This window comes from Grammomys surdaster, unplaced genomic scaffold (assembly GCF_004785775.1).
Source record: "Grammomys surdaster isolate TR1022 unplaced genomic scaffold, NIH_TR_1.0 201, whole genome shotgun sequence".
In the NCBI taxonomy this organism is placed as follows: Eukaryota; Metazoa; Chordata; class Mammalia; order Rodentia; family Muridae; genus Grammomys; species Grammomys surdaster.
The window spans coordinates 27,631-54,945 of NW_021604646.1; the positions used below are offsets into that span (position 1 = coordinate 27,631).

At 48.5% G+C, this 27,315-nt stretch overlaps 1 protein-coding gene across 3 annotated transcripts; it reads left to right on the forward strand.

The window, feature by feature from the left end:
* The first annotated feature begins 1,448 nt into the window (after positions 1-1,448).
* Tk2 (thymidine kinase 2) lies at positions 1,449-26,235 on the forward strand. Of its 3 annotated transcripts, none has more exons than XM_028770392.1 (10): positions 1,449-1,600; positions 2,288-2,325; positions 7,280-7,354; positions 9,654-9,707; positions 12,021-12,110; positions 13,995-14,068; positions 21,443-21,531; positions 22,031-22,110; positions 23,617-23,697; positions 24,588-26,235. In XM_028770392.1, the coding sequence occupies exons 1-10, from the start codon at positions 1,468-1,470 to the stop codon at positions 24,684-24,686; spliced, it is 813 nt and encodes a 270-aa protein (XP_028626225.1). In that variant the 5' UTR covers positions 1,449-1,467; the 3' UTR covers positions 24,687-26,235. The 3 variants fall into 3 exon arrangements, with proteins under 3 accessions (XP_028626225.1, XP_028626227.1, XP_028626228.1); XM_028770394.1 differs by lacking the exon at positions 1,449-1,600 and adding an exon at positions 1,962-2,179; XM_028770395.1 differs by lacking the exons at positions 1,449-1,600; positions 2,288-2,325 and adding an exon at positions 6,166-6,183.
* Positions 26,236-27,315: the final 1,080 nt, after the last annotated feature.

Here is a 27,315-nt window from a genome sequence, read left to right on the forward strand (position 1 = left end):
CTCTGCATTTTTTGAGAGCCCATCCCAGATTATAAGTATATCCCCCAGGAAAACGCTGATTCACTGATAGTAAGTTAGACGTAGGCAAGAAAAGTTCGGATGTCCTGCTAGTCTGATTGACATTTTGTTTTATTTAAAAATTAAAAAGCTACAAGAAAGGAATTTGAACGTTTTCAGCACAGAAATTATTCCGAAAAGACAGACTTATCCTGATATGAATATCACACAATGTGCACATGTAATAAAACATTCTGTGGTATCTTGTAAATAAGTACAATTATGTATCAGTTAAAATAAAAATACAAGTTCTCAGCCTGGTCTACAGAGTGAGTTCCAGGACAGCCAAGGCTATACAGAGAAACCCCCGTCTCGGGGGAAAAAAATACAAGTTCTATAAAGCAAGGATCTGTCTGCCTCTTTTCCTCGAAGGGTCCCCAAGGTCTGAGGCACTATATTGAATATATAGCCTCAACTTATGGCCTGGCGCTGTTATCTGATCAGCAGTTACCAACAACTCACCCCAAGACGCTCACAAAAAGTCGTCGACTTTGATTTTGAAGATTATATTTACCTTTGCTAGGTGCCTAGCAAACAAACAGGAAGTCCTGTTAGGGTGATGGCTTCTGGCTGCAGATCTAAAAGAGTAAAAAAAAAAAAAAACAACCTGAAAACATCTTTCTTCTTCCTGCCCAAGATGACTGCCAGCTTCTTGCCACCTGAAAGTAATGGAAAACTTCTCACACTCATGCATTGTAACTGCCCATATACAGTCAAGGCAGCAACATCTGGATTTATTGTCTTGAATGGGTGAATTATAGTATCCAAGCTGCACCTACCTAATCCAGGCTTATTTTTGCTACCTGCTTACAAGTGGGGTTTACATGCTTTTTTTTTTCCTTATCTCTTTTTGTCCGTTCAGTGGAGATATTCGTTATGCTTCCCCGAGTGGTCCTGCATTAAAGTCCAAACATTGAAAATATCAAAGGTTTTGGAAACAATGGCTTTCTTTCATCTTCTCTCACCTGTGTCCCTCACACTGGTTTTTGTGATGATGGGGATTAAACCAACGGCCCTTTAAAGCCCAAAGACAAGCTTAAAAATGTTCCCAAGTTGACAAGATCTACTGCAGTGTTCTTAGAAGGAAAATACAGGACATCCTGAGTAGGCAGTGCGAGGTGTGGATGGAGCAAGCAACCAAGGAAGTAATCGGATATACTAAGGGACCAATCAGCCCCCGGCATTATTAGCCGTCCATTCTCTAAATCTACTTGAGTCAGGGCCACTCTGCTGTCTATAAGCAGGGCAATCCTCACTTTGAATCTCTTCGGTCTAGCCTAGAGAGAGAAATACGAGCGGACCCCTTAAGGGGCGGGGCCTGGCAAGGAATGGGGGGGGGCCGGACAGGGGGTGGGGCGGGGCTCCCGGACGCACCGGAAGGAAGTAGAACTTGCACATCAGCCAGGGGCTATGCTGCTGCGGTCGCTGCGTAGTTGGGCTGTCCGGGGCCTGCGTAGCCTCGGCCCCGGGAGCTCCGGAAGTCCCGGAAGTCTCGACTCGGGCGCCGGGCCGCTGTGGGCACCTCGCCGCGCCTGGCCTCCGGGTAACTAGTACTTTTGTGCCACCTCGTAGGGGCTGCGCTGGACCCCGCCCCCTCACCTGCTAGTCCCCAGGAAGGGTCTGGGGCCTGTGGGGCCCTAAAGAACTGTCGGAACCCGCACTTGGTGGGGCCCAAACGCTGCTTCTCAGCCCTTTTTTTTTTTTTTTTTTTTTTTTTTTTTGTCAGATTCTTTAAACCTGGGAGGCGGCTAGTTGGGGCACGAGCTGTATTTAATCCGCTCTTAGTGGATGCAGGTGCCTAGGGGGCGGGTTCAGGCTTCTGACTTTCTCCTACTTATTGCTGGCAGTGCGGCCTTTTTCTCTTCCGAAATGGAAGCCAGGTGGCATAGCTTTCATTGGCCTCGGGCTGTTGCCAGTCTTGGCCTAGAAAACAGACAGCCTGTGCCCCGGCTCTAAACCCGCTGGCCGCCCCTTGGAATCTCTTGATTGTAGGTCATTCCTGTGTGCACTGTGAAGACCCTAAGCACACAGTCCGGGTGAAACGGAAAGTAAGCAAGCACAAGTGGGCCTGGACCCAGGCTGCCAATGATACAAGACTCAGCCATAGAGGGTCCCAAGAATGGTAAACATTTTTTAAGCCAAGAAGTAAGCATACAAAATGACTGTGTGGTCATTTACCAGGTCAGCACCGAGCAGAGCAAATAATTCCTTTCGATTTCCTTTATTTTAGATAAAGATAGAGAGAATGATAAGGAGAAAAAAGCAGTGGTAAGTTTCTTTTTGCATGCCTTCTCCAGCGTAGAGTTAATTTCTTCTTTTTTTGAGGAGGAGAGTGAAACAATGGTGTACACAGTGAAAAAACAAACCCAAGATGATACCCAGGGATAAAAGTCTCTCTTCCTTCTTTTGGCCCTGGCCCTCCCCCCAGATTCCACCACCATTTCTTGTGTGTACAGGTGGGAGTGGGGCATTCAGGTATTACATCAGGTATGTGTGAACTGCCAAAGATGCTGATTGAGTGATCTAAACGGCTTAAAACGCTATTTGCTTCACTGCCGATTGTCCCTCCCAGATGTGGGGGAAAGCGTTCTCATTTCCTTCTGTCTAGTGGAGACCAGAGAATCCATGAGGGTCCACAAGGTGGCCTCAGGCAGGAGGGGCTTGACAGGCAGGCTCTTGAGGTAGGGCTGTGAGGTCGAAGGTCACAGGGGGAGGCAGTGGGGATAGTCAGGAGGATGAAGTGACTCTGGGAAGGAGGAGTGACATCGCAGGGAGAGGAGGCTTGTTTTTCAAGGCTGGAGAAATGTTTCTGCAGTTAAGAGCTCTTGTTGATTTTACACAAGTTTCAGGTTTTTGTTCCTAACACACACACACACATGACAGCTCATGAACTGTTTAATTCTAATTCCAAGGGGTCTGAACCCCCCCTCTTCTGGTCTTCATGGACACCAGGCATACATTGGAGCACAGACATACAAGCAGGCAAAACGTTTTATACATATAAAGTACACTTAAAAAATTAGAAGAGGAAGAGAGGAAGGTGGTGGTGACACACGCCTTTGATCCCGTCACTCAGGAGGCAGATCTCTGTTCAATGCCAGGCTGGTCTACAGAGGAGTTAGTTCTTGGACAGCCAAGGCTACACAAAGAAACTCTGTCTTGAAAAACCAAAATAAGTAAATAAATAATAGAAAATATGGATGACAGTGACAGCTAGTGACATAGAATTGTGTTCGTAATTGTTGAGCTAATATTGCCCAGTGTTGGGCCTGTTCTGGGTGCTGTCTGGGTATGGTCTGATGCTCCCCTGGGTGCACAGTAGCAGTTTGTAGAAAGTGGTAGTGGGGAACCTAGTCTCAGGCTCAGGATAACTGATTGCCATATAAGTACATTTCTGTGTGGGAGGCTCTGGGCTGGAACCATGGGACTTGAAAACAAAGCCACTGGCATTGGGCACTGTAATCTGACAGATGGGACAGTAAAAAGGACAATGGTGAAAATAGAAAGCAGTGAGTCCGGGCCTTTGAGGAGGGGATCCATAACTGTGCGCAGCCTTGGGAAGCCTTGGTACCCCCTAAGAGGTGGAGGAGAGAGAACTATAGTTTTAAGAATAGAGAGAGAGCTGTAGGCTGGCTTTATAGTCTGTCCCTAGAGAGAGATAGTGGAGGCTTGGGAGTGTTCAGAGAAACTGGGCTAGGTGCCAACGGCAGAGCCACCAAAGGACTTTGCCATAAACTGTGTAACTTTTACTAATTGTTTTTTAAAGTTTTTGAGCCAAGGTCTCACCGTCTTACTATGTAGCCCTGTCTGAATTGGAAATCACAGAGATCTCCTGCCTCCACCTCCCAAGTGCTGGGATTAAAGGGTGTATCATGTAACCTTTGAGGGGTAGAAATATATTTGGCTCATGTTTCTGGAGGCTCGGAAGTTCAAGGTTGAAGAACTAATGTCTGCTGGAAGCTGCATGCATGCTTCATCCCATGGAAGAGAAGAGAGACCCATTCCACAGTTCATCCCTTTTTTATCAGGAAGCCACTCACTGATAGCTGACCTACCTCCACAATACTACTTCACACCCACCTCCACAAGTCAATCTTGATGGCGGAGTTCACAGATCTCTCTGCAAGGTTAATCTCTCAAGACTGTTGCACCAGGGACTAAGTTTCCAGCTTGTGAACTTTAGGGGATGCATTCAGATCACAATACTGCCATGCGCTGTGATCCGATTTGCCTTTCAGGGTGAGATGGTAGTGGACCACAGTGGGAGTCCTGTGAGGTAAGCCAAGCGGCCTAGAGGAGTAGAGAGGTCTCCCTTTAGGAGTAGGAGAAATGCTACTTGTTTGTCCTTGGTTTTCATTAAACGTCCAACTTGATCGGCAGTTCTGTGGGGTTGTGGTTGATCATTACTACTGTATTCCTCCTCCCCTGACACGGTCTCAACTGTGTCCTGCCTGACCTTGAACTCACAGAGACCACTTATAGCTCTGCCTTCTAAGTGCAGAGATTAAAGGGCATATGCCATATGCCTATCTTAATCACCCCTACAATAAGCATGTTTAACTTTTATTTTATTAAGAGATTAAAAGTTACTTAAATAGAAAGGTGTAAAGTTGGGTCTGGTGGTACAGGCCTGTAATACTAGCATTGAGGAGACTGAGGCATGAGGATGGAGAATTTGAAGTTAGTCTGGGTAACACAGCAAGTCAGTCAGCCCCCCTCCCCCTCCCCCCCCCCTCTCCCTTCCCCCCCCCCCCCCCCTTTCTCTCTCTCTCTCTCTCTCTCTCTCTCTCTCTCTCTCTCTCTCATAAATAAAAGATACATTTATTTTATGTATATGAGTATACTGTAGCTGTCTTCCGATGTACCAGAAGAGGGCATCGGATCCCATCACAGATGGTTTGTGAGCCACCATGTGGTTGCTGGGAATTGAACTCAGGACTCTGGAAGAGCAGTCAGTGCTCTTAACTGCTGAGCCATCTCTCCAACCCTGACTCTAAATAACTAAAAGTGAAAACGAGAGTAGGAGTGGATTTCAGTTGTTAGTGTGTGCTTAGCAAGCGTCAGGTAAGTTCCATTCCCAGCAGCAGAGAAAGATGCTCATCCATGCCAGTCTCAGTGGTTGGAGATTGGACTCCACCTCTGAGGGAAGGTGGGCTGAGTCGTGGCACAGACACAGAACTTTGGGCCAAGCTGCCTGTGTACTTCCACAGCACACCTCTCATTCCTGTATCCTCCCGTTAACTTTCTTTGCTGCCCTCACATTATTGTGAACACTGGAGGCAGGGACTAGGTTTTCCATGTGAAGTGCTAGGCACATAGTAGGCCTTCAGCAAGCAGTTGAAACACTAAGAAATTGAGAACAGTCTTATGTGGGGAACAGGCCAAAAGGCAATGGTGTTACCTTTGCATTGAGTTTAAGGGCGATACTTTCTGTGATGACTTGAATTTCTTCTGTGGGCAGACGCCCCTCATAATAAAATGTTCTTAGCCGTCAGAGGCTGGTGGGGACGGCTCAGTGGGTAAAGCGCTTGCTGCATTAAGCATGGGGACTGAGTTTGGATCCCCAGCCCTTGCATAAAAAGCAGCATGTGCCTGTCAGCCCTGTCCTGGGAAGCATAGAGAGAATCCCAGGCTAGCCTCACAAAGTAAGGTTTAGAACGCTAGAGGAGGTACCTGGAGTCTGGTCTTTACATGCATACACATGAGTGCATATATGTGCCCACACATGTACACTCACAAAAGAAGGATCTGGGCTGGGTGTGGTGGTGTACGCCTGTAATTCTACTCAGGAGGCTGAAGCAGGATTACAAGTTCCAGGCCAGTCTGGATTCCATAGTGGACCCTCATTAAAAAAGAAAAAATGAGAAGCCTTCCTTTGCCAGCCTGTTCTTTTTCCCTCTTGAGTGCCAGTTTATGTGTTGCTTGCTCTGTGATGAGGGGTGGGGTGCTGGCTGAGGACATGTGACGGCTATACTTACCATCTTTTGAGGATTTCATGGTGGGGGTAGGGGCAAGTGAACAGTCTGAACAGGAAAGAAATATCAGCTGTGGAGTGACGTCCAACTTGAGCTCCTTCTGGGTGCTGTATTGGAGAACTCCAGGCAAGTCGTCTTCCCACGAAGAAAGGTATCTTGAGGAAGGAGCAGCAACAAAAGGCCCAATAGTGCCCTGAGGGGCTGCTTCTTACTCTTCACTTAATCCTTTGGGTTCATTTTGTATTTACTCTCGGTTCTATCACGTGAGCTGGCAGGGACCTGGGATTGGAGGATGGTCTTGCATCTGTGAAGAGTCACTGTCCATTCTGAGCACTTGTTAGGTTCAAAGCTGGAGGTCTCCGCTGCCAATCAGTGGTGTACTTGGGAGAGTTTTATATTGGGGTGTGGTGTGGTAAGGTGTGATAGGTGTTCTGTGTGGAATGTGACAGGCACCACCTGTCATAAGAAGGGGCCCATTGGGCTTGGGTGTAAACGTAACTCACCTGCCTGGTTTACTGCCTTGGCAAATCACCACATATTGGTGATTACTTCCAGCAAGGGTGTGAAGCAGCAGGCCACTATATGATAGGGTAGGCACATCTCTGACCCAGAAGGTGTGTAGGAGTGTCTGAAGGAGCAATTTTGTATTGAACTGTGCACCTGTTATGATCTACTGAAACCAAAACCAAAATATTGATTGAGGGGTTCTCTGTACAAGTCAGCAAGTTGGATCCTAGAGAGAACACACGTGCTTTTCAGTCTCAAAGCCATCCATAAAAGTCAGGTTGAGGAAACAGAACACTTTTATAGATGACACAGAACAGTCTGAAGGATGGATCTAGGGAAGGACTCAGAACTTGACTGGGCAGACAAGTTGTGTGTTGTTCAGGTGACATAGGCGGTGGGGAGAGGGGAGTGTTGGTTTGGGCTGAGGACGTAGTCCAGTGGTAGACAGTTTGATTGGCATGTATGAGGCTCTGGGTTTGACCCCCTAACTTGTTTAATCAGGACGAGAGGGACTGGGTAGGTGTGAATGGATCACATAGGTTTGTCAGAAAGGGTTCAGCATGAGGGGTGTTTTTCCCTGTTACTGTTTGGTGCAACCTTGGGGGATTCCTGAGGCAGGGTTTTAGCTTACCACTCAAAGCTCTGGCCAGAACAAAATGGGCTCTTTACCTGAGCCTTGTTCCGTCCTCTTCCCCTGGGTGCTTTATCTCTATCTCTAATGTACGTTTGTCTTCTGCCAGGTTTGTATTGAGGGCAATATTGCAAGTGGGAAGACGACATGCCTGGAGTTCTTCTCCAACACAACAGATGTCGAGGTATGGCTCTTTGAGTGGGTTTGCAGGACCCTGAAGCACCTCCATGGAGTAAGTCACACAGGACACAGGTAGCCATGTCCAGCAGAAGGCTGATGCCAGCCGCCAGTGCACTCCACGAGGGTGATCGGTGCTTTCAAAGCCTCCTGGAGTGAAGCAGGAGGAGCTCTGTCAGACACCCCAGATGTTAACATGGCAACATGAAGTCAGTAGTCAAGTAATAAATAGACTGTTCACATTCTGTGTTTGATACTAAATCCCAGGGTCTGGAGTTCAGTTTTCATCTACAGCATTGGACTCTCAGATGGCCCCCAAGTCATGATTTTTCAACTTAGGATTTTGTTTGCCTGTACAGCACTTCCAGGGCAGTACACGGTCAGTAGAAACTGCACTTGATGCCCAGTAGACTAGTAATGCGCTCAACTCGGGCCATTTTCAAGTGAAAAAGAGAGAAGAGGAGCATCTGTGGTCAAACTTCAAGTTCATTGTGGTTGCATGTGGTTTGTGGACCCTGTATTGAGTGGTACACGTAAAACACAGGTCTCCGGGAGTCGGGTGTTCCCACCATTCCTGTCTGAGAAGGGAACTTTCTGTGCTTGGGCTGCTGATGCAAACAGTATGGATTATCCTGACCAACTGCTTGCTTCTTGGGGAGCTGGGGTTTTGTTACGTGCGGGGCAGTGATAGACTGGGTACCTATGAGATCCCTGAGCCCCCAAGCCCAGGTCAGCTTCCCTGGTAGACAGCACTTGACATGTGTTGTCACAACTTGTGGCTGGGAAAATTAAGTGTGTCTTGTGTGACTCCACTGGGCAAGGATAGTTGGGGGTTCTGCTCCGTCTCCCTTCAGGTACACTTCCTCTGCAGATTTGGTGCTCTGACCTCTCATGGAAGTTAATGTTGGCTGTCAGTGTTGGATGATGTCTCATCAATCATCAGACTGGAAAAGGGTGTCTTAGCAACCTAGCACCTGCTTTGAGTGGTGACCCTCTGAATAAAACTTGAAAAGTGCTTATGTCCTCACTATAGACCTTGGAGCCAGTTAGCAACAGTAGCTGCAGCAGTAACTAAAATTATCCAAAGCACTGTGTTAAGTGTTTATGGCATTTTTCTAATTGATTCCATGCTTATCTGCTTAACCTCTCTGAGGTAAGCACTATCACCTCTGCTGAGATGAGGAAGCAAAGGATAACTGGCTTATAAAATTTATAAGGTGTGATAGTTAATGTTAGGTGGCAGCTTACCAGAATTAAAGAGAACAGCTGCCTCCCACACTCAGGTGTGGTTTCAGTTACCCGAGGTCAGCCAGGATCTAAACGTATTAAGTAGAAACTTTTGGATGTAAACAGTTCATAAAATTTAAATTATGCATTGTTGTATGATGTACTCAATAAGACCTCACCCCGCCCGTGTAAACCATCTCTATGTCCAGCATAGGGAAAGAAAAAGGCATGGCACATATTAGGTTTGTTGTATCTGAAGCTTCAGGCATTCACTGGGGATCTTACAACATACCCCAGGAACAAGGAGGCAGGGACTGTGCCTGGAGAGCTAATGAAATATTACTTCTATACATGTTTACAGGGTGTTTCTGGAGAAGACTGATATATAAATTGGTGGCTTTACTAAGTAGGGAATATCCACCTTTAATATAACAGAGACCATATAATTGGCCACAGTCCTGGGTAGAGCAAAAAAGGAAAGAAGGATTTCCTCCCTCTTCCTTCCGTGGGATGCCAAAACTACAGGCTTTCCAGCCTTAGGGCTTTGGAACTTAGCCAGAGGCCCCAGGTCCAGGGTTTCAGCCTCATACTTAGCATTATGCCAACGACCTCTCTGTTTTCAGGCTTTGAACCTAGCTGAGCTGTGCTGTTTGCATCCCTGGGACCCAAGCTTTAGACAACCTGTCATGATGCAGAGGTCTTGGCCGCCATAATGACATGAGCCAATGTTGCTAATGAATTTCCTCTTGTATGTCAGTTTCTGTGTTCATGTAATTGGATCTGCCCCTGTGGAGAGTCCTCACCTATCAAGTAGTGTGTGTTGGTCAAGTAGTCCCAGCTAAGGCTGTGGAACTTGAGGGATGCTGCCCATGTTTGTCACCAAGCTGTGAAGATCCCATTCCCCTTCAGACTGAGCCAGTTTTCAGGGATTTACAGGTCATTTCTGGGGTCACAGGAAGGACTTCCTTACATAGAAGGAGCCATGGCTGTTCAGGGGGTTCGTCCCACCCTTGGCCTGGAGTACTTGCCTGTCTGTATTCTAGACTTGGCACGCTGTCACATGCCTTCTCTCCTTCCAGGTGTTAATGGAGCCCGTGCTCAAGTGGAGAAATGTCCATGGCCATAACCCTCTGGTGAGTGGTTTGTCTCTCACACAAATGCCAGCCTCTCTGTGAGTACCTAGCAATGCTAGTGCTGGAACCTGAGCCCAACACAGCCAGGCTTTGTCCCCACTGTCAGCTGATGAGGAGGAAAGGAGACTGGTGAGCCGGGGTTTCTCAGGCCTGGCTGGGTTTCCACAAAGCCCAGGAGCCTCCTGTCGCCTGTCCCTAATGTTCCGAGTGGCTTAGCTTCCTTGGCCCTCACTCCAGGTCCTTAGGTTTCTAGATAAGCCTCTGATTAGGGTCTGGGCTTCAGGTTATCTAGGAATGGATCCCTGTGGTTTACCCTGAAGCTACCTATCTTCCTTCCGAAGGTGGGGCTAGAGAGCAAGGGACTGTAATGTAGGAGTGCTGCTTCTCCGTCCTGCACTCAGAAAGCTTATGCTGCCTGCTTGAGAAAAGACAGATAGAAAGCAGATACGACCAGAGGGAGTGAAGACAGGGACTGTGGTTCCGGGCTCCCAATGCCATGGTATGTGGTGCTTAGTATTTCTCAGCTAAGAAAACTGGTCCCGTAGGTTTGGCAGTGCCTCACAGTCCTTTGGCAATACCTCATGGGGTTCACTAGGCTCAGGTCCACAAGCAGACAGCACTGTGTCTACTGTGCTCCGTGTGTTAGAAGACGGCTGCATTGCCTGGGCTTTAGAATCCACGTGCTCGTTCTGACAGAGAGGATTTATTACATACCTTCTACATGGCAGACACTGCTCAGCATGCTGGGACACTGAGCAGTTTAAGGAAGTCTCCGGTTTCCAGTCCTACTATCCAGTATGGAGATGAGAGAGACAGGAATTAGAATGTGGTGGCAGGTGACGGGAGCTGTCAGGAGAGCTGCAGCGGGTGAAAGGATGCTAGTTAGATAAGACAAACGCTCATAGTTCTTAAATAAGAATAGCACAGAGTTGTGACATGAATCTCACTCGTGTGCATGTGGAAGAACATGGTTGTTAGCCATCTTTTGGTATAACAGAGAAAATCCATCAGCCTTCATACTTTCTAGAACCCAGAGAGGAACTCAAGGCTTGATATCAAGTAAGACAACTGAGTTTTAGATGTCTGAGACTAAAGGAGACACTTCACAGACCAGAAGTACAGTCTCAGAAGACTGCATTGCGACTGTTATCCTTAGCAACTCTTCATCATCGTTATCATCTTCATCACCATCACCATCATCAGATATATTTCCACTGCTTTCCGCTGGTTGGAAATGCAAGACTGATGCTTGTGTGATAGTTACTGACTCACCACGTGGTTCTGTGATGTAGAAAATCACTTGTTTCTGCAGTCATCCAGCTTCTGACATTGCCGAGATTTTCTTTGTCCCATAATTAGGAAAGCCTTTAGTTCTCAGAGCTGAGGACTTGAGTGCCATGAGTTTACTTCAAGAAGAAAAAGCAAAACCAAACAAAAATAAAAGTACAGAAAAGAAGCTGGCATAGTGTCACATGCCTGTGATCTCTCTCCTGTGAAAGTTGAGGCAGGAAAATCCCAAGTTCCTGATCGTCCTGGCTTTATAGTAAGATCTGGTCTTCCCTCTTCTCTCCAAACAGGACCCCCACCCCACCCCCCAACACACACACACACACACACACACACACACACACACACACACCCTAGAGAGAGAAGCAAAAGATTACTAGAGGTCAGACTGGAGCAGGAAGTGTTTTTATCTGTAGGTGACAGAACTTTTGAGGGCTGGCCTCTATTTTATTAGGGTTGGTAGGAGAATGCGTCTCTGTGAAGGCGACATTTGTCAGAGTCCCATACATGAGGGAGGGCCACTGCAGGCACTGGGAGGAAGAGTAAAAGAGGCAGGTACCAAGGCCCTGAGATGGGGCCTGCTTGGCATGTTTGCAGAGCACTAAGGAAGCTTGTGTGGCTGGAAGCTGATTGGCCAGAGAAAGAAAGGTAAGAGACAAGTAGATGACCGTGGATTTCCGGGGCCTGTGGTTCAGATGAGGTTTGGATTTGATTTGAACCCAATGCAGAGTCCCTAGAAGGGAGATACTAGCAGGCTAATTTTAGCTGCTGAATAGAGAACAGACCACAGGGAAACTCAAAGGCCAGCTATGAATGTCTGAGTACTTTCTCCTCAGGGAGCGCGTCCTGGTCTGGCTGTTAGGGGCTCTCTTATAACTCTGAGAGTCCTACAGCTGTCCTGAATACAGGACATCTCTGGCCCCAGCCCTGCCTCTGTAGGTTTCCTGAAATGGCTTTCAGGGACTTCTAGACCTGGGTCCAGCACTTGCCACTTGGACACAAAGTACTTTGTTTTCCGTTCTGCAGAGTCTCATGTACCGTGATGCCAGTCGATGGGGCCTGACGCTGCAGACGTACGTGCAGCTCACCATGCTGGACCAGCACACTCGTCCTCAGGTACGCTGCAGGTCTCACCTTCAACCTTGTAAACATCCTTCAGATTCACGTGCTGTAAGAAAGGGATGTCTCACTAAGACTTGACTTTGGGCCTTTATGCTTACAGTCTTCTCTGACTTCAGCAAGGTCTCCTGTCCTCACAGGTGGCTGTTCTGGTGCCATCCTAAGCTCATCTGTAATCTGATGAAGAGTTGCTAAGGATGGCAGTTGTAGTGCAGTCTTCTGAGACTGTACTTCTGGTCTGTGAAGTGTCTCCTTTAGTCTCAGACAACTAAAACTACACTTGTCTTACTTGATATCAAGCCTTGAGTTCCTCTCTGGCTTCTAGAAAGTATGAAGGATGATGGATTTTCTCTGTTATCAACACATGCACACAAGTGAGATTTGTGTCACAGTCCTGTGCGATTCCAGCTTTTAACCTCCTTTAACACAGCATGTGTTCCCTGGACTGCGGCATCATTGTCACCTGGAGGCTTGTTAGAATTGTATATTTCCTAGCTCTTCCCCAGTTCTACTGAGTCAGGAAATCCAGGGCTAAGGTCTAGGAGTCTGTGCTTTGTCCAGCTGTGCAGGACCCTGGATATGTGTTCTGCATGTCTACGTGTTTGAGAGGGGTTGATCAGACCTTTGTGAGGTCTGCCTTTCAGATTCTTGAAAGATTCACCTTGGGTCACAGCCAGGTGTTGGGACAGGTCAGGACACACAGCGTTATTTAGGTACTTCCATTAGCAGGGGCAGATTACCTCTTAGGAGGTAAGGTGGCAAGGGTGACCATGGTTGCTACCTATGGGCAAAGCTTTATACACAGCAAGAGCCTTTCTGTGTAGGAGACAGGATACCCCTGTAGCCAGTTACGTTAGCACAGTCATTAGGCTGAGCAAGTTTGCTCCAAGTCTGGCTACCTGCAGCAGTAGGTATCATTCTTCTGTTAATGTAAATATATATCTTTTCAAATTGACAGACGTGAATAAAATCTTTAGAAGAATATGAATTTGTCCTTTCCAAATGTTTTCCTAAATGATAGCGAGCAGAACACCTACCGTTAGCACCTTCCCCTTGGTTTGCTCTACTTTGCCTAAATGGGCATTCTAAATTATATTTGATGATATGTGAATATTATGGGATGCGGCTGAAATCTGTTAAGGAGGCAGAGACAGAGCTGGTTGGGCTAAGCAGGAGAGAGATGGCTGGAGACGGAGCCAGAAAATGATGGGCAGAGAAAGATAGGAGCTGCATGTACAGAAAAGACAGAAGGAGAGCAGATGGATGTGCAGAGCCAGGAGGGCCGAGAGGTAAGCAGAGAATGGGCCACACTGTTTGTCTACGGTGTCAGATGGGCAAGTCCCTCCTGCTTTCCAAAAGGGTGTTGTAGATGAACAGAAAGATGATCCATGGAGGGTGTGAGCAGCTTGCAGAGAGGTGATGTCCAGCCTCTTCCCTATTGGTCAGAGAACTTGTCAGTTTTAGCTGGCAGTGCCTCCTCAACCCTAGTCTGTTGGAGCTCTGCTTCAGATACCCAGTTCCTCGAGTAAGTGGATTCCCCGGTTCAGGACTCTGCTCATCAGACTGAGTCAATAGGACAGCTTTGCCAGTGTGTTCCATAGCCTAGTGAGTCTCCCTTCTCCTGTGAGAGGTACTACAGGGCTGCTCGCTGCCTTTATTGTCCTCTGTCCTCTAAACTTCAGGATGGCTCAGGTCAGGGTAGAGGGAGATGCACAGGGAGCCTCATGACAGATTTGACTTTTGTCATCCTGTTGTCCTCCCTCACAGTCTCTGTTCAGCAAAGATATAAGGGACCCGTGAGAGGGCTGGGGCAAGTTTTCGGGACTTCCTGTATCATCCTCCTCTTCCTGTGAGAGTAAATCCCTTTTTCCATTCCTTTAGATGTCACCTGTACGGTTGATGGAAAGGTCAATTTACAGCGCAAGATACGTTTTTGTAGAAAACCTGTATAGAAGGTACTGTAGCTTGTATATAGTCCATCATTTATTAAACAGCTGATTCTGTGTGTGTACGTATGTATAAGTTTGTGTGTGTGTGTGGGTAGGTGTGATCATGTAGGTATGGGTGTGTAGGTGTGGGTGTGTAGGTGTGGGTGTGTAGGTGTGGGCGTGTAGGTGTGGGTGTGTAGGTGTGAGTGTGTAGGCATGTGGAGGCCGAAGGACTACCTTGGGTGTTGGTTCTCAGGAACCGTCTACATTACTTTTTTTCTTTAAGTTTATTTAGTTTTATGTGTATGAGTGGGTTTTTGCTTGCATATAAGTATGTGTACCATGTACGTTCACAGAGGACAGAGAGGCTATTAGATTCCCTGGACCTGGAGTTACAGTTGTGAGCCATGTGCATGCTAGGAACTGAGCCCAGGTCCTTTGAGACAGTAGCGAGTGTTTTTCCTCACTGAGCCGTCTTTCTAGCCCTCCACCATGCTGTCTGAGGCAGGGCTCTCACTGGCTTAGTTATCTCTTCTGGGTCAGGCTGACTGGCCGGCGTACCTCAGGGATTTGTGTGTTCTACTTCTCAGTGCTGAAATTGCAAGCAGATAGCATCGTGCCCGTGCTCTTGACGTGAGGTCTGGCAGTTGAACTCGGCTCCCCATGTTAGCACAAATACTTTACCAACAGAGCTATCTTCCTGGCCCGAAACTACTGCTGGTGGAGTTGCCTTTCCACCTGACAGATACAGAATACCAACAGTATTGATAAGCTTCTGTTGCTTTATATTATTGTGTAACAACCACAAACCCAGTAGTGACAGCTACCTTCCTTTATTGCCAGGTCAGTTGGGAGGTCAGCCAGGTGGCTTTTACCTTGCCTGGGCATAGCAAAATGTCTAGGAATGGGCTGGACTAGAATGGACTTGGCCAGGGTAACCCAAGGAACCCATTTCTCTTCCTCTTGCCTGTCATCCCCTCTGGGACCAGAAGCAAGCATAGGCCTTGTCATCTCAAGTGCATGGCACAGGGCAAGAGTCCCAGTGGACACACAGCAGCAGGCTCACAGTTGTCGCTCCACCCTTGCCCCCATCCCATTGGTCCCAGGTGAGAGGGCTGAGGGGGTCCATGGCACAGTGCAAGGCTGGTGGGAGGATGAAGAGTTGGGGTGCATAGAGCAGTTAGTCTGCACAGCGCTTATGCTGTGTGTAGCTTCTGTCCTCATGGGCGAAATCTTCTATCTAGACAGTTGGAAGGCTTCCAGTGACCCACCAGTGCTTCGGGTTCAAGTGTGGGGGCCTACACTTCTGTGCTCAGGTTATCGATGATTTGGGAGGGTCATAGAGGAGACAGGTTGCAGACTGAAGTCTGAAGTTTCAGCCGTCTTTATAGCCATGTGTCTGGTCCCCATGTCTTTGTCAGTGCCCGATTCTTACCACCTCTTCCTGCTCTTAGCCTGCAGTACCACTGCCACTTCTTGGGCAGCTGGTCCTGACACTTGTGCAGAATGCTCCTGGCTCCCCAGAGCCCTCCTTCCTATCACAGCTGTCCTTATGGTCCTGCCTCAGTCCTTCTAGTGTGTGAGTTTGTGTGTGTGTGTGTGTGTGTGTGTGTGTGTGTGTGTGTATGTGTTGCTTGGTGCCCATGGAGGTCAGGACGGCTCATTGGACCCCCTCAGACTAGAGCTATGGGCAGCTGTGAGCTTCCATGTGGGCTCTGGAATCAAAACCTGTCCTTAGAAGAACAATTGCTCCTAACTCCTGAGCCATCTCTCCAGCTCCCTGACTATCGTGTCTACATGGACAGAGCCTCTTTGGATTTGCTTTTGGTGTGGTGCTCTCCCAGGTCCTTGTATATGGCAGACAAATTCTTGCCACTCAGTTACACTGCCCTTGCTGCCTTTAATAATGAACTTCTTTGTAGTAGTTAAGGCATTTATGTGCAAACATTTGGCCGATATTAATCTGTAAAAGTGGCAGTTTCTGTGGTTCAGTTTCACATGATGACTTAATCACTTGTTACTTGTCCCCAGCTAGATCAAACGCTCCCTCTCTGAAGGCAGAGACAGTCTCTACTTTACTACCCAAGCTGAACAAACATAGAGTGTCCTGGTTAGTCCTGGTCAATCTGGCTAGATGGTTTGGCCTCTAGCTAACTTGTTCCTCAGCGCACGCCCTCTCTTTCAAACCCCTTCTTTTGAGGGGGCACAGCCCTGCTGGTCCGGAGCTGCTATGCATTGGGCTTCCTGAATGGGATCCTCTGCTCCCTGGCCTCCTCTGCTGCTGTGAGTGCAGGGGCAGGAAGCTAGAACAGGTCCCCGGAGTTGCTTTGTCATCTGACCGAAGCTCTTCCTTGTGGGCCCCAGCTTGGCATCCAGCAGGCAGCATTCCTGAAGATCCCTTCCTTCCTGCTCCTTGGTTTCCAGAGGGTGTAAGATCATCTATGGCTCAGTTCCTCCAGCTGTTCCTTCTGCACTGCTCCCTACCCTCCAGCACCTCAGCAAGGGGAAGGGCAGGAGCAGAGCACATGAAAGGACGTCCATGCTGAGGCAGGGGACCAAGGCAGGGACACTGGGGGTTGGGGGGTGGTTCCTGTGAACCTGGGAGACAGCACTGCTTCTCTCTTGAAGGGTTCTGGCTTGTGAGGTGTTAACCTGGAGTAGACTAGCCAGAGGTGAGGGGGGAGTGTGAAATCCTTGCTCTCCCCACCCCTTCTCAGGGTAGGCTGCCTGTGCAGCAGAGCCCCCTTCCCCTAGGGGCTGGTGGGCTTAGCGGGTCCTTATTACAGCCTTTCCTCATTGGGCTCAACAGGGCAGCTCCAAGCTTCCTTTGGCCTTGCTCTGGGCTGTTTGTGGTGGCACAGGAGGAGAAAGTAGCCCCTCCTTTTTTTTCTCCCCTGTGTTCCTTTTCCAGCTCTCTTCCTGTCCTGGTGACTTCATGGTTGTGCCTCCCTGGCACCTGTGCCTCCCTGGCACCTGTGGTTTGCATTTTTGTGAGACTGAAGCACACAAGAGTTTAGTCTTTGTTTCTGTCCTTGGGATCTAATTGTTTTGAGGTTGTATAGCCTTCAAGGGAGCAGTGTTCCCTGAAGACCTTCCTGGAGCCTGGAGACCTTTGAAGAAGCTAGACTGTCGGCCCACATGTGGTCTTGAGTAGTTCACAGGCTGCTGCAGTACTGGGATGCCCTGAGAGCAAGACTACTTGCCTCAGGGTATAGGCGCATGAGAGAGGGCCATGACCCTCAGACCTTCTATGGGGACGGCTTTGCCCCACCCCCTCGCCCTGCTAACCATCCGGGCGTTTCTTCTGAATATCATCTTTTATCCTAGGGATCTGTGTTTTCTATTATGTCCCTATCATGTTCTTATGTTCACATCTAAAAGTTAGTTTGCATACTTATCCTGAGAAATGGATGATCCTTGTAGTAAATACCATGCTTAGTGAGAGGCCTGGAGTGCCCCCTCCTGCAGCATCTCATGCCCTGAGCCCTGAGCAGCAGAGAGAACCTGGATGAGACATTGGAAGCAGCTTCGATAGGTGGGTGATTGGCTTGAGAACTGGACCAGCTTTGTTAGTTCTTGAAGATGGGTTAAGGGATGGGCGGGGCCATGGACCGGAGCTGCATTGATTGACTTTCGGCTCTGTCTGGCAAGGGAGGAGCTAAGAAGGGATCACAGCCAGCTCCATTTCCTAGGCGGAAGCAACAGTTCAGGACAAGGGGTGATTATCTACACCTTGCTAGCAGGGCCAGTTCTCCCCGAGTTCTCTTGTTCAGGACACCCTCAGGCATCACTGAAGGCCCTGCCTCTTTCCACACTGGCCTTACTCGTGCCTCTCCCTCTACTTCCTACCTGAGCGTCCCTCTGTTATCATACTGAGCAAATCTCCTTAGGACTGGGGCCCAGGACTCTCAATGTTTATCAAACACCTTATGGTTGAGGACTGTGATGTAAATGAGGTCAGCAGAGGCCAGGGGCCCTGCATCCCTATGCCTTAGCGCTTTTCCTGGGGAGGAGGCCTTCTGTGGTGGAAACAAGATTGAGCTCTGAGAGTTGTCCTTGGGACTGAGGGTTTAATGGTGCAAGGTTTCTTCTTTCTTGCACTCAGCCTGTGGTTTCCGTTTCACATGTGTTACCTCTGGTTTTGCTGGTTGGGTTTTTACGCTTTTTGTGGTAAAGGTTCCCAGGTTTCTGTCCAGGCCTAGAGTGAAGTAGCTGTCAGCCAAAGGCTTTCTGTTTTGACAGTGAAAAGGGTTTTCAATCCGATGACCAATGGGAGGAAGAAGGGAATTTGGGGTTTTTGTAAAGTCACTCTCCTTGTAACTCCAGCATGCCTGGTGCACTGGGCTATCACAGTGGGTGCTATAGAGAGAGGAGATTGTCTAGAGCTTTCTGCCCCCTGTTCCCATCTCATCCTGCTGTATGAGAATTAATCACCAAAGGTAAAGGTGCTGAAAAAAACAAAGAGGCAGATAGATCCAGGAAAGTTAAATTGCAAAGTGCAATTTATTAGGGACTTGTGGGGAGAAGTGTGTCTTAGGTGACAGAAGATGGAGGATGGATGGATCCCAGCACCCTAAAGCAGGAAGAGAGATTGATTTGTTCAGGCCGGCAATTGGATAGCACCTGGCTTTTCTTAAAAACTGTCAGGGTTGTTAGGTGTGGTGGCGCACGCCTTTAATCTTAGCACTCTGGAGGCAGAGGCAGGCAGATCTCTGTGTTTGAAGCCACCCTGGTCTACAGAGTGAGTTCCAGGACAGCCAAGGCCACACAGGAAAACCCTGTCTCAAAAAACTACCACTAAATAAACAAAAACCTGTTAATGTGTCCTGTGTCAGTAAAGAAGCAGTTTGGGCATCAGTGATCAGCATATATCACCCTGGTTGGCTATCTGAATATCTTTATTTGCTCTTCAGGACTTGTAATACATACCAGGTTCACATGGCGGATAAATGGGAGTCACAACCAGCATATATATGAAGTGTGAACCTGTTGTTTTGAGCCTGTACCACATGCAATGCGAACTAGCTTTAGTGGTATCCTTAGCCTGTATTTGGACCAAAATGTCTTGGTTCTTACCTGCAGAAGCTCAGCTGGGTACTGGTATGCTTCCCTACTTCCTGTGATGCTCAAGGCTTGCTAATGTGCAGTGGTGGAGAGCCCTTTCATAGACAGAGGTCTAGTCATGGCTGACCTGGCAGTGCCGGGTTCATCTTTTTCCCAGGGCTCCCTGGAACCTTTGCTGAGGAACTGGAGGTCGGGGCCTGGCTTTGCCATGTGTAATTGAAGGTTTGGGTTTCTGGAAAAGCCCATAGACATGAATTGGTGTTCTACATTTCCTCAAAGCAAAATTTCTCAGTGTTCTTTCCTTTGGGATCTTGAACAAGTGAAGAGAACCACAAAGGAGAAACCCACCTCTTCTGGTGAAGGCGGGAGGCGGAGTGAGTGCAGTTACACCAGCAGCAGTCCGAGAGCTTTGTGTGGATTGCTGAAGAGGAAGACCAGCTTTTGTGCTGTCCTCGCTGTGGGCCCTGGGCTGCGATGAAAACCTGGAAGTGGTGCAGAAGCACTGTAGCTGAAGAAGCCACACAGGCTGATGTGGAGTGAGCTCCATGGCTGAGGAATTGAGCAAAGGTTTACAAGACTGTCTGGTCCTCCTTTCCTTAGGACAGGGTAGAGGAATGGAGTTCGCGCAGCTGGGAACATGGTATTGACTCAGCTGGCACATGGGAACAAGGGACAGGTCCTCCCCACCTCGCCACCCAGACCACAGAAACCCACTGATCCAGGTTCGCCCCACAAGGAGGACAACTAATGCAGTGGGGAGCAAGTGGGACTGAGGGTGAAGTTCAGGCCTGAACCCCCATGTTATCCTCAGCTGGAACAGGAGACAGTGTATTTAAGTGTCAGGTTTCTGTCTTAATTTGTTTGAGATAGTGTGTCATTGTGTAGCCTAGGCTAGTCTGGATCTAAGAATTTTTATGTAACCCAGGTTGGTGTCAATCATGAGATCCTCCTGCCTCAGCCTCTTAAGTGCTAGGATTACAGGCAGGTGCCACTACAACCAGCCTTTGATTTGGTTTTTTGAGCATCAGGTACTTTCAGCTGAACTAGATAGAAACATGGTGCAAAGTATGGTGAACAGTGGGACTGTCCATGGCTCAGTTAATGAGTTGAATTTGTCTCTCTGTGTTTTGGTCAGGGTTACTATTGCCGTAATGAAACACCATGACCAAAAGCAGCTTGGGGAAGAAAGTATTTCACTCACAGTTCCTTAGAACAGCTCATCATCAAAAGCAGTTAGAACAGGCAGGAATTTAAGCAGGGCTGGAACCTGGAGGCAGGAGCTGATGCAGAGACCATGGAAGGGCGCTGCTTACTGGCTTGCTCCTCATGGCTTCCTCAGCCTGCTTTCTTATAGAACCCAGCATGTATGTGTGCTCATTATATATTAGTGTGGAGGCCAGATAAGGACCGAGTCCTACTCTGTCACTTTTTTACCTCCTTCTCTTGAGATAGGGTTTTTGACTGAAGCTTGCCTTTTGGTTAGACTTGCTGGTCTGGGAGCTCTGTCTGTCCAGCACCCCAGGGCTGGGTTTATAGGCACAGGACCATGCCTGGCTTTTTTTGTTTTGTTTTGTTTCTTTCTTATGGGGAATTGAACTTGGGCACTCACGCTTGCAGAGCCAGCATTCTTATTTACTGAGCCTTCTTCCCAGCTTTGTTTTTTTCATTTTGATATTTAAACTATGTCATAATGCCGCCTTACTCTTGTTTTGAGCACTGGTACTTTGCTCAAGTTTAGAAAGTAAAGAGCAAAGGAGAAAAAGTCTACAGTCTACAGCTTAGAGAAAAGCACTGCTAGCATTTCTGTATATTTCTTTTCAAATGTGTGGACATAGATTTTTTTGTGTGGCTGGGGCATTGTGTTCATTGAGCATTAAGTTGAGAGCCTTTCCCCTGTCTGCATATGACTACCACACCATCCTTCAGGTACTGTGTGCCATCCTTTGCTGCCGAGAGACATCAAGGCTTCACTTCTCATTATGCTGAGCAGTGGTGCATGGCGAGCATCCATGAGTATTTTCACAGAAAATGAGTTCTAGATGTGAAAATGATTCACCGACCCACTCCCAACTTGAGTGATGTCTTCACGCTTAGAGGGCAGACTAAGGTGCTTTTGTCTACTTGGAGTTCAATTCCAAAGTAGTCTCCGTCAGTCATGGCTGTGGCCAGCTCCCATCTCCTAGTGGTGGAAGGTCAGACAGACAGATGCTCAGGGTCCTGGCAGTACCACATGGGCATCATCTGTGGACCACACTATGCAACATGCTCTTGGTGCTTCTCTTCCAAACAAAAGCCACCTCACACCTGAGTGAATAAAGACCTTTGACCTGATTGCAGTGGGAAGATGCCCAAGGTTGACTATGCGATTCTGTCTGAGTGGTTTGACTGGATCATCCGGAACATTGATGTGTCTGTTGATCTGATAGGTAAGACATGCTCTCTCTGTCCCCTACCTGGAGGCTTCCCTGAGCACAGCTGGAGTATACTTGGAAGGTTCCACCTTGTAGAAACAGCAGGCAGGGACACCTATCACCCATGATTCCTCTCTATTGTAGCTCCCCAAAGGCAGGCAGAATTTAGGGTTTTTTCCTGCCCGTAAAGGAACCCTGGCCTTGGTTCCTTAAACTTCCTTCCTCTGGGTCCACTACTTCCGGGGCCCCCATCTGTTCTGACCTGATGGCTTTTCTGTAATGTGTGGGAGGGACACAAATTGGGAAGTGGCTAAAGCCAATGGTTTGCCAGACCCTAAGCTTTTAAGCTTCATGATGATACTCTGGGGCTGAGGGTCAAGACTCCTGTTGGTCCCACAGACTATGCAGGCTTGGTGAGGCTCCTGCTGTGACCAGGGTAGCACTCCCCACCCAGCCCTGAGCTGCCTCACACCAGGAGCACAGCAGTCAGGGCCACTGTGTTTTTACCTCTCAGTTTATCTTCGAACCACTCCTGAAATCTGCTACCAGAGATTAAAGATGAGGTGCCGGGAAGAGGAGAAAGTCATTCCAATGGTAAGAGACCAGAGCCACCTCCACCTCATCCTGCTAGCCCTCCCCTCCTCACCCATCATGACATCAAGGTTATCTGTAACAAAACCCAGGAAGTACAACTGAGGGGAACTCTGGCTTCCTCTATGGCTTTGGAACCATTGTGGGTCCCAGGGCTACTTTACTTCCTGTGGTTCCTGACTCAGGCCTCTACACTCCATGTACACACACGTACACGTACACACACACACACACACACACACACACACACACACACACACACACATTTGCACACTATGGGTATACACATTTGCTCTCGTACAGTAGTTTGTTTTTATACACGTACATGTATGCGCTCACACACCATGGGCTTATGGAAATGTGCCTTTGCATAGTAGTTTCTTTGTCTTCAACTGTGATGTCACTTCCTGACCTTCCTTACGTTGTCCCTAGGCCTCCTATGATGATAGCCCTCAGAACAGTGTATTGACAGTGTTTGTTCCCATTTCTCTTTACACTGTGAACACTTTTAGATTTTGGTCTTATTTCTTCTGTCTTCAACATATGTCCTGAGGCCTGGCACCTAGTAGTTGCTCAATTAATATTGGACTGAGTACCTTAGATGCACAGCTGTCTTTGAAGGATAGACGGGCTTGGCAAGCTCTTTTGGGACATCATGGTGCTCTAGACTTTAGATCAGCTGGGGCCCTGAAAGGCCTGTCTGATCCCTAAAGCTCAGCCAGGTTTTGTTTTGGACTAGCAAGGCACATCCCAGTCATGAGGCCCAGGCCTTGCACTGGGCCCTTCCTTTGAAATCTCAGAGACAGGAGTGATGGAGGATGAAGCGCTGGGCTGGGCTGTAATGGGGCTTGGCATTTAGAAATGTCTGGAGTCCTTCCAAGCCTTTATCCAAGGGGTTGACAAGGCTTTTAGGATAAGCTTGGCTCCTAGTACGAGGGGGAGTCAAGGGGTGGTTTGTGGGCCAGCTTCTGGGACGGAGGGCAAAATGTTGCTGGAGGTGGTACCCAGGTAGCCAGCATACACTGGCTGAGTGCCCGAGTGTGCATGTGGTCAGGGCTTCCCAGAGTGGAGGTGACAGTGGTGTGAGGGCATTTGTCTTCTTTCCCTTGTACAGTCTCACATTGGAATTTCCACAGGAAAGGTCCTTACAGCTGCCTGGGCAGTCTCTAATGAGTGCTCTATAGGGGTCTTTAATAAGAGGAAAGGTTTGATCAGTACAGGGACACCTGTCATTGACACATGCTGGGCCTGGGTCTCCCACTGGAGAAGTGGCAAGAAATGAGAGCTGCCAGGTTGGGAGCTGTGCAGTTAGGCTTGGCTGGGGAAGGACCAGTGTGGGGTTGGGGATGCACTGACCGTTTAAATCACAGGCTGCTCATTACAGGGACCTTTGTTCAAGTCACTTCCTAATAGTCATTGAGAATTCTGCTCTGCCCTGTCTCTGTGAGACCCTTGGTGGGTGGGATTTCCCCCTTCCCACTCCCCACAGCCTTTGTGTTTCCATGACAGGAATACCTCAGTGCTATTCACCGCCTCTACGAGGAGTGGCTGGTCAATGGTAGCCTTTTCCCAGCTGCAGCTCCTGTTTTGGTAAGTCAGTGTCCCTCCCAGTGTGGAAACTTTTCTATGAGGAGGAAGACCCAAAGAATGTCACCCATGCCACAGAAAAGAGCTCTTTCTCTCTCTGGACAGAGACTCAGAGGGACTCAGACTTGAGAAGGCTAGTTATTTTAGTAACATGTCATACATAGCATCACTATGAAGAAGTCCCCAGTTGCTCTGGACCTGGGTTTGCATTTGAACCTTTAGGGATGCTGGTCCTTATTCTTTAGTGGGTGACATGGAGCCCGTCATCATGGTTAAGTGACTCAGTATCTTCTGAAGGCATCTCAGTGGTTGTCCTTAGTTGTTACACAGTGCCACCTAAGGAGGTGCTGAGTAGGCTGACTGTAGTAGTGCTGGTATGTCCTACCTATCCATATGTCCTACTGCATGTGCCCTGTGCTCCACTGTGCCCTTCCTGCATTTCCAGGCAGACAGGTGCTACTTGAGGCTCTCCTGTCCAGCAGGGGAATCCTGGGCTTTTGTTTATGGCTTTGGGCTGTAGGCCACATGGACACTCTGGCCCTTAGAGACAGGTGGCAGGGGACATTGTCACTGGGAACTTTCAGAGTTTATTGTTTCCTTCATTGTGAAAAGCAAACCTGAGGGGGCTAGGGGCGTGGCAGAGTGGCAGAGAGCTTGTCTAGACATTTGAGTCCCTGGGTTTAGCCCCCAGCAGAGCCCCTGACTCCCAGTCCCAGTGAAAAGGAAAGGCGTTGTTGACTGGATGGATTCTTCCTTGGAAATCTGGTTGAGAGTGTCGATTGCCCTGGAGCTAGCATCTGTGGTTCTGAGCCTCTTGGCCTCTCAGCCTCTTGCCTCCCCAGTGGGGATGGAGTTGGCTAGTGCAGCCTGTGACCTGTTTGTTTTATTTCCAGGTGATTGAGGCTGACCACAACATGGAGAAAATGTTAGAACTCTTTGAACAGAACCGGGCCCGGATATTAACTCCAGAGAATTGGAAGCATGGACCCTAGGACTGAGCAGGCAACAAGACCATGCCAGGAACAGCCCAACCAGGGCCAGGTTAGCTGCTAGGAGCATTTGGAAGAATCTACTCTCGGGAATGTCTGTTACCTGATCAGATCTATTTTCACAATGGTCTTTTCACTGCAGTACAAACAGCTTTTGTCTATCAGATGCTTGCAGCACATATTCCCCCTGGTTCCCCTCCTGGTGGCTTCCTAAAGCTGAAGTCCTATGTAAAAATCACTTACTGTATTCCTGGGGTTGTTTTGGATCCTCTGTGTCAGGTCACCTCATGGGCTGAGGGAGAAATCTTCTATCCCAGACAAGGATTTGAAGCCCAGAGAGGTATAGGGACTCTTCAAGCCAGAGCATAGTGGAGCTGGAACCATTCAGATACCTGGCTTGGACTGCCTCTCCCTAAGCTGTTCCCCACAGCCCTGCTGTTCTGGGCACCAGCCCCTGACCTCTTTGTAAGAAGAGCTGGCAGTTTGTGGATTCCATCATCTTTTAGTACCGGGCAAGTTTCACTAGACGTTGGCACACCTCTGTTGTTTGGCACGAGCCCAGGATTTCCTGGCATGAAGGTACTGTAACCCTCCATTCCTTTGTCATCTGGACCTCAATGTCCATTGGGGAATCCTGGTCTAGTCTTTGCATGTGCCAGAGTCCTTGAGGATTAGGTCCTTCCCAGGCTCTGCCAGTTTCCTGTCATTCTGTGTCAGAAAGAAGGGGCTTATGGGACCTGGACACTTTGCCCTGTGCTGAGCGAGGCCAAGGGCAGCCAGCTGGGCTTCAAGGGCCCCATCACTCTCTCCTGACCTTCTGTGAGGAGCAGTGCCCTTGCTCCAGGGAGAGTGACAGTGGCCTTAACTCCTTTGAAGTGTTTTTCCATCTGAGCGGATGTCATGGGCCACAGAGCATGAAGTCATCTCTGTTGGATCAGAAAATGCCTTAGCTTTGTGTGGCCATAACTGTGCACCGAAGGTGCAGCTGTTACTTGAACCTGTCGAGACCAAGAGAAAGACTGACCATTCCTCAGGACAGCGAGACTGGAGAGTCGTGGTGTGCAGCAAGGCATGTAAAGCCTGCTGCTCTTCACATTCTGGAGCAGATGGAGTGCATCTGGAGAAGACTGGATTCGGAGGATATGAGAGGATGATAACTGTGTACTCTGGAGAAACAGCATGGGCTGGGGTGGGGCTGCAGATGAGTGTGTGCCAGCTGGCCCTGCTCTGCCTGTCTGTAGCTGCCTGGTAGCCAGAAAGGGGCCCAGAGTCCAGCTCATGGTCCTTCCTGTTTGGACCAATTCATGGGCCCTTTTGGTAGTATGAAGAGTAGCAGTCGGGGATTGTCCATCGGCACCTGCAGTCCAGCAGTGGATAAACCTGAGAAAGGCAGGAACTTTGAACCAGCAGTCCTGATGGGGCTTTCTTTAGACTTTCCAAACAAACAGTCCAGTTCTTGGCCCTTCGCTCTACCAGAGCACTTGTTTGGGGGAGAGATGTGATGTTTCTTTTGCTCTGTGATAGCCAATAAACTTCTACAGCTAAACCCTGATGTCAATTCTCATTTTCATTTCTCTCTCTCTCTCTCTCTCTCTCTCTCTCTCTCTCTCTCTCTCTCTGAATAGGGTACTTTATAGACTGGCCTGGCCTTGAACTCTCAGCAGTGTTTTTGCCTCAGCCTTTTGAGTTACAGGCATGTGGCACCATATCTGGCTTGTGTGTTCATTTTTGTTTTGATGTAATTTTATTTTTTATTGTTATATGTTTGGGTGTTTTGCGTTTTGCCTGTATATACAAGTGTGCCTGGTGACCATAGAGGCCAGAAGAGGGCATTGGATCTTTTGGGACTGGGGTTGCAGTTGTAGGTTGCCATGGGGATGCTAGGAATTGAACCTAGGGTCCCTAGAAGAGCAGCCAGTGTTCTTAACTCCTGAGCCATCTCTAGCCCCATGTGTTAATTTTTCAAACACCACATTTCATAGCATAGTGTGCATGGCTCAGAAAGAGCCTGCCGTCTTTGCACCTCGACACTCAGGAGACTCCAGTAGTGGCTAGGGTTTGCAGAACTTTCCAGCTCATAGATTGTGTGGAAAATTTAAAGGCCGCCTTAGCAGTGGAAGCCACATATGTACATATGTACAGTGTGCATGGAGTCCAGAAGAGGGTCCTGGATGCCCTGGAACTGTAGTTACATGTTGTGAGCTACTGGATGTGAGTGCTGGGGACCAGGTTTGAGGTCACTGTATATTTTTCAAAAAGCTCCTTTGTCAGGTCAGGTGAGGCAGGCAATCTAGGGATAGTTCAGTAACTGGGGCTCTTCTGGGTTAGGCTAGGTCCATCTCCCTCTCCTAATAAAAACAGGCAGCCTAGCTCCTTTCTATCACATACTATGCACACACCCCTCCTTATGTAAGCAGGTTACCTAGCAACATTGGCTCACTACCTCTGTCAGGTTGCACACACATTCCTTGAAACAATGGGGTGAGTTTCTTTTCCCCTAACCACTGATGGTTTCTATTCAACTACATTCCCAGCGTGTCTAGGTATGAAGAATAGAAAGGCTGATGTGGCCTTAGCTGGTTTGGGGTGTACATGCAGGATAGGCAAAACTGTGTCCTGGATTAAGCTTGTA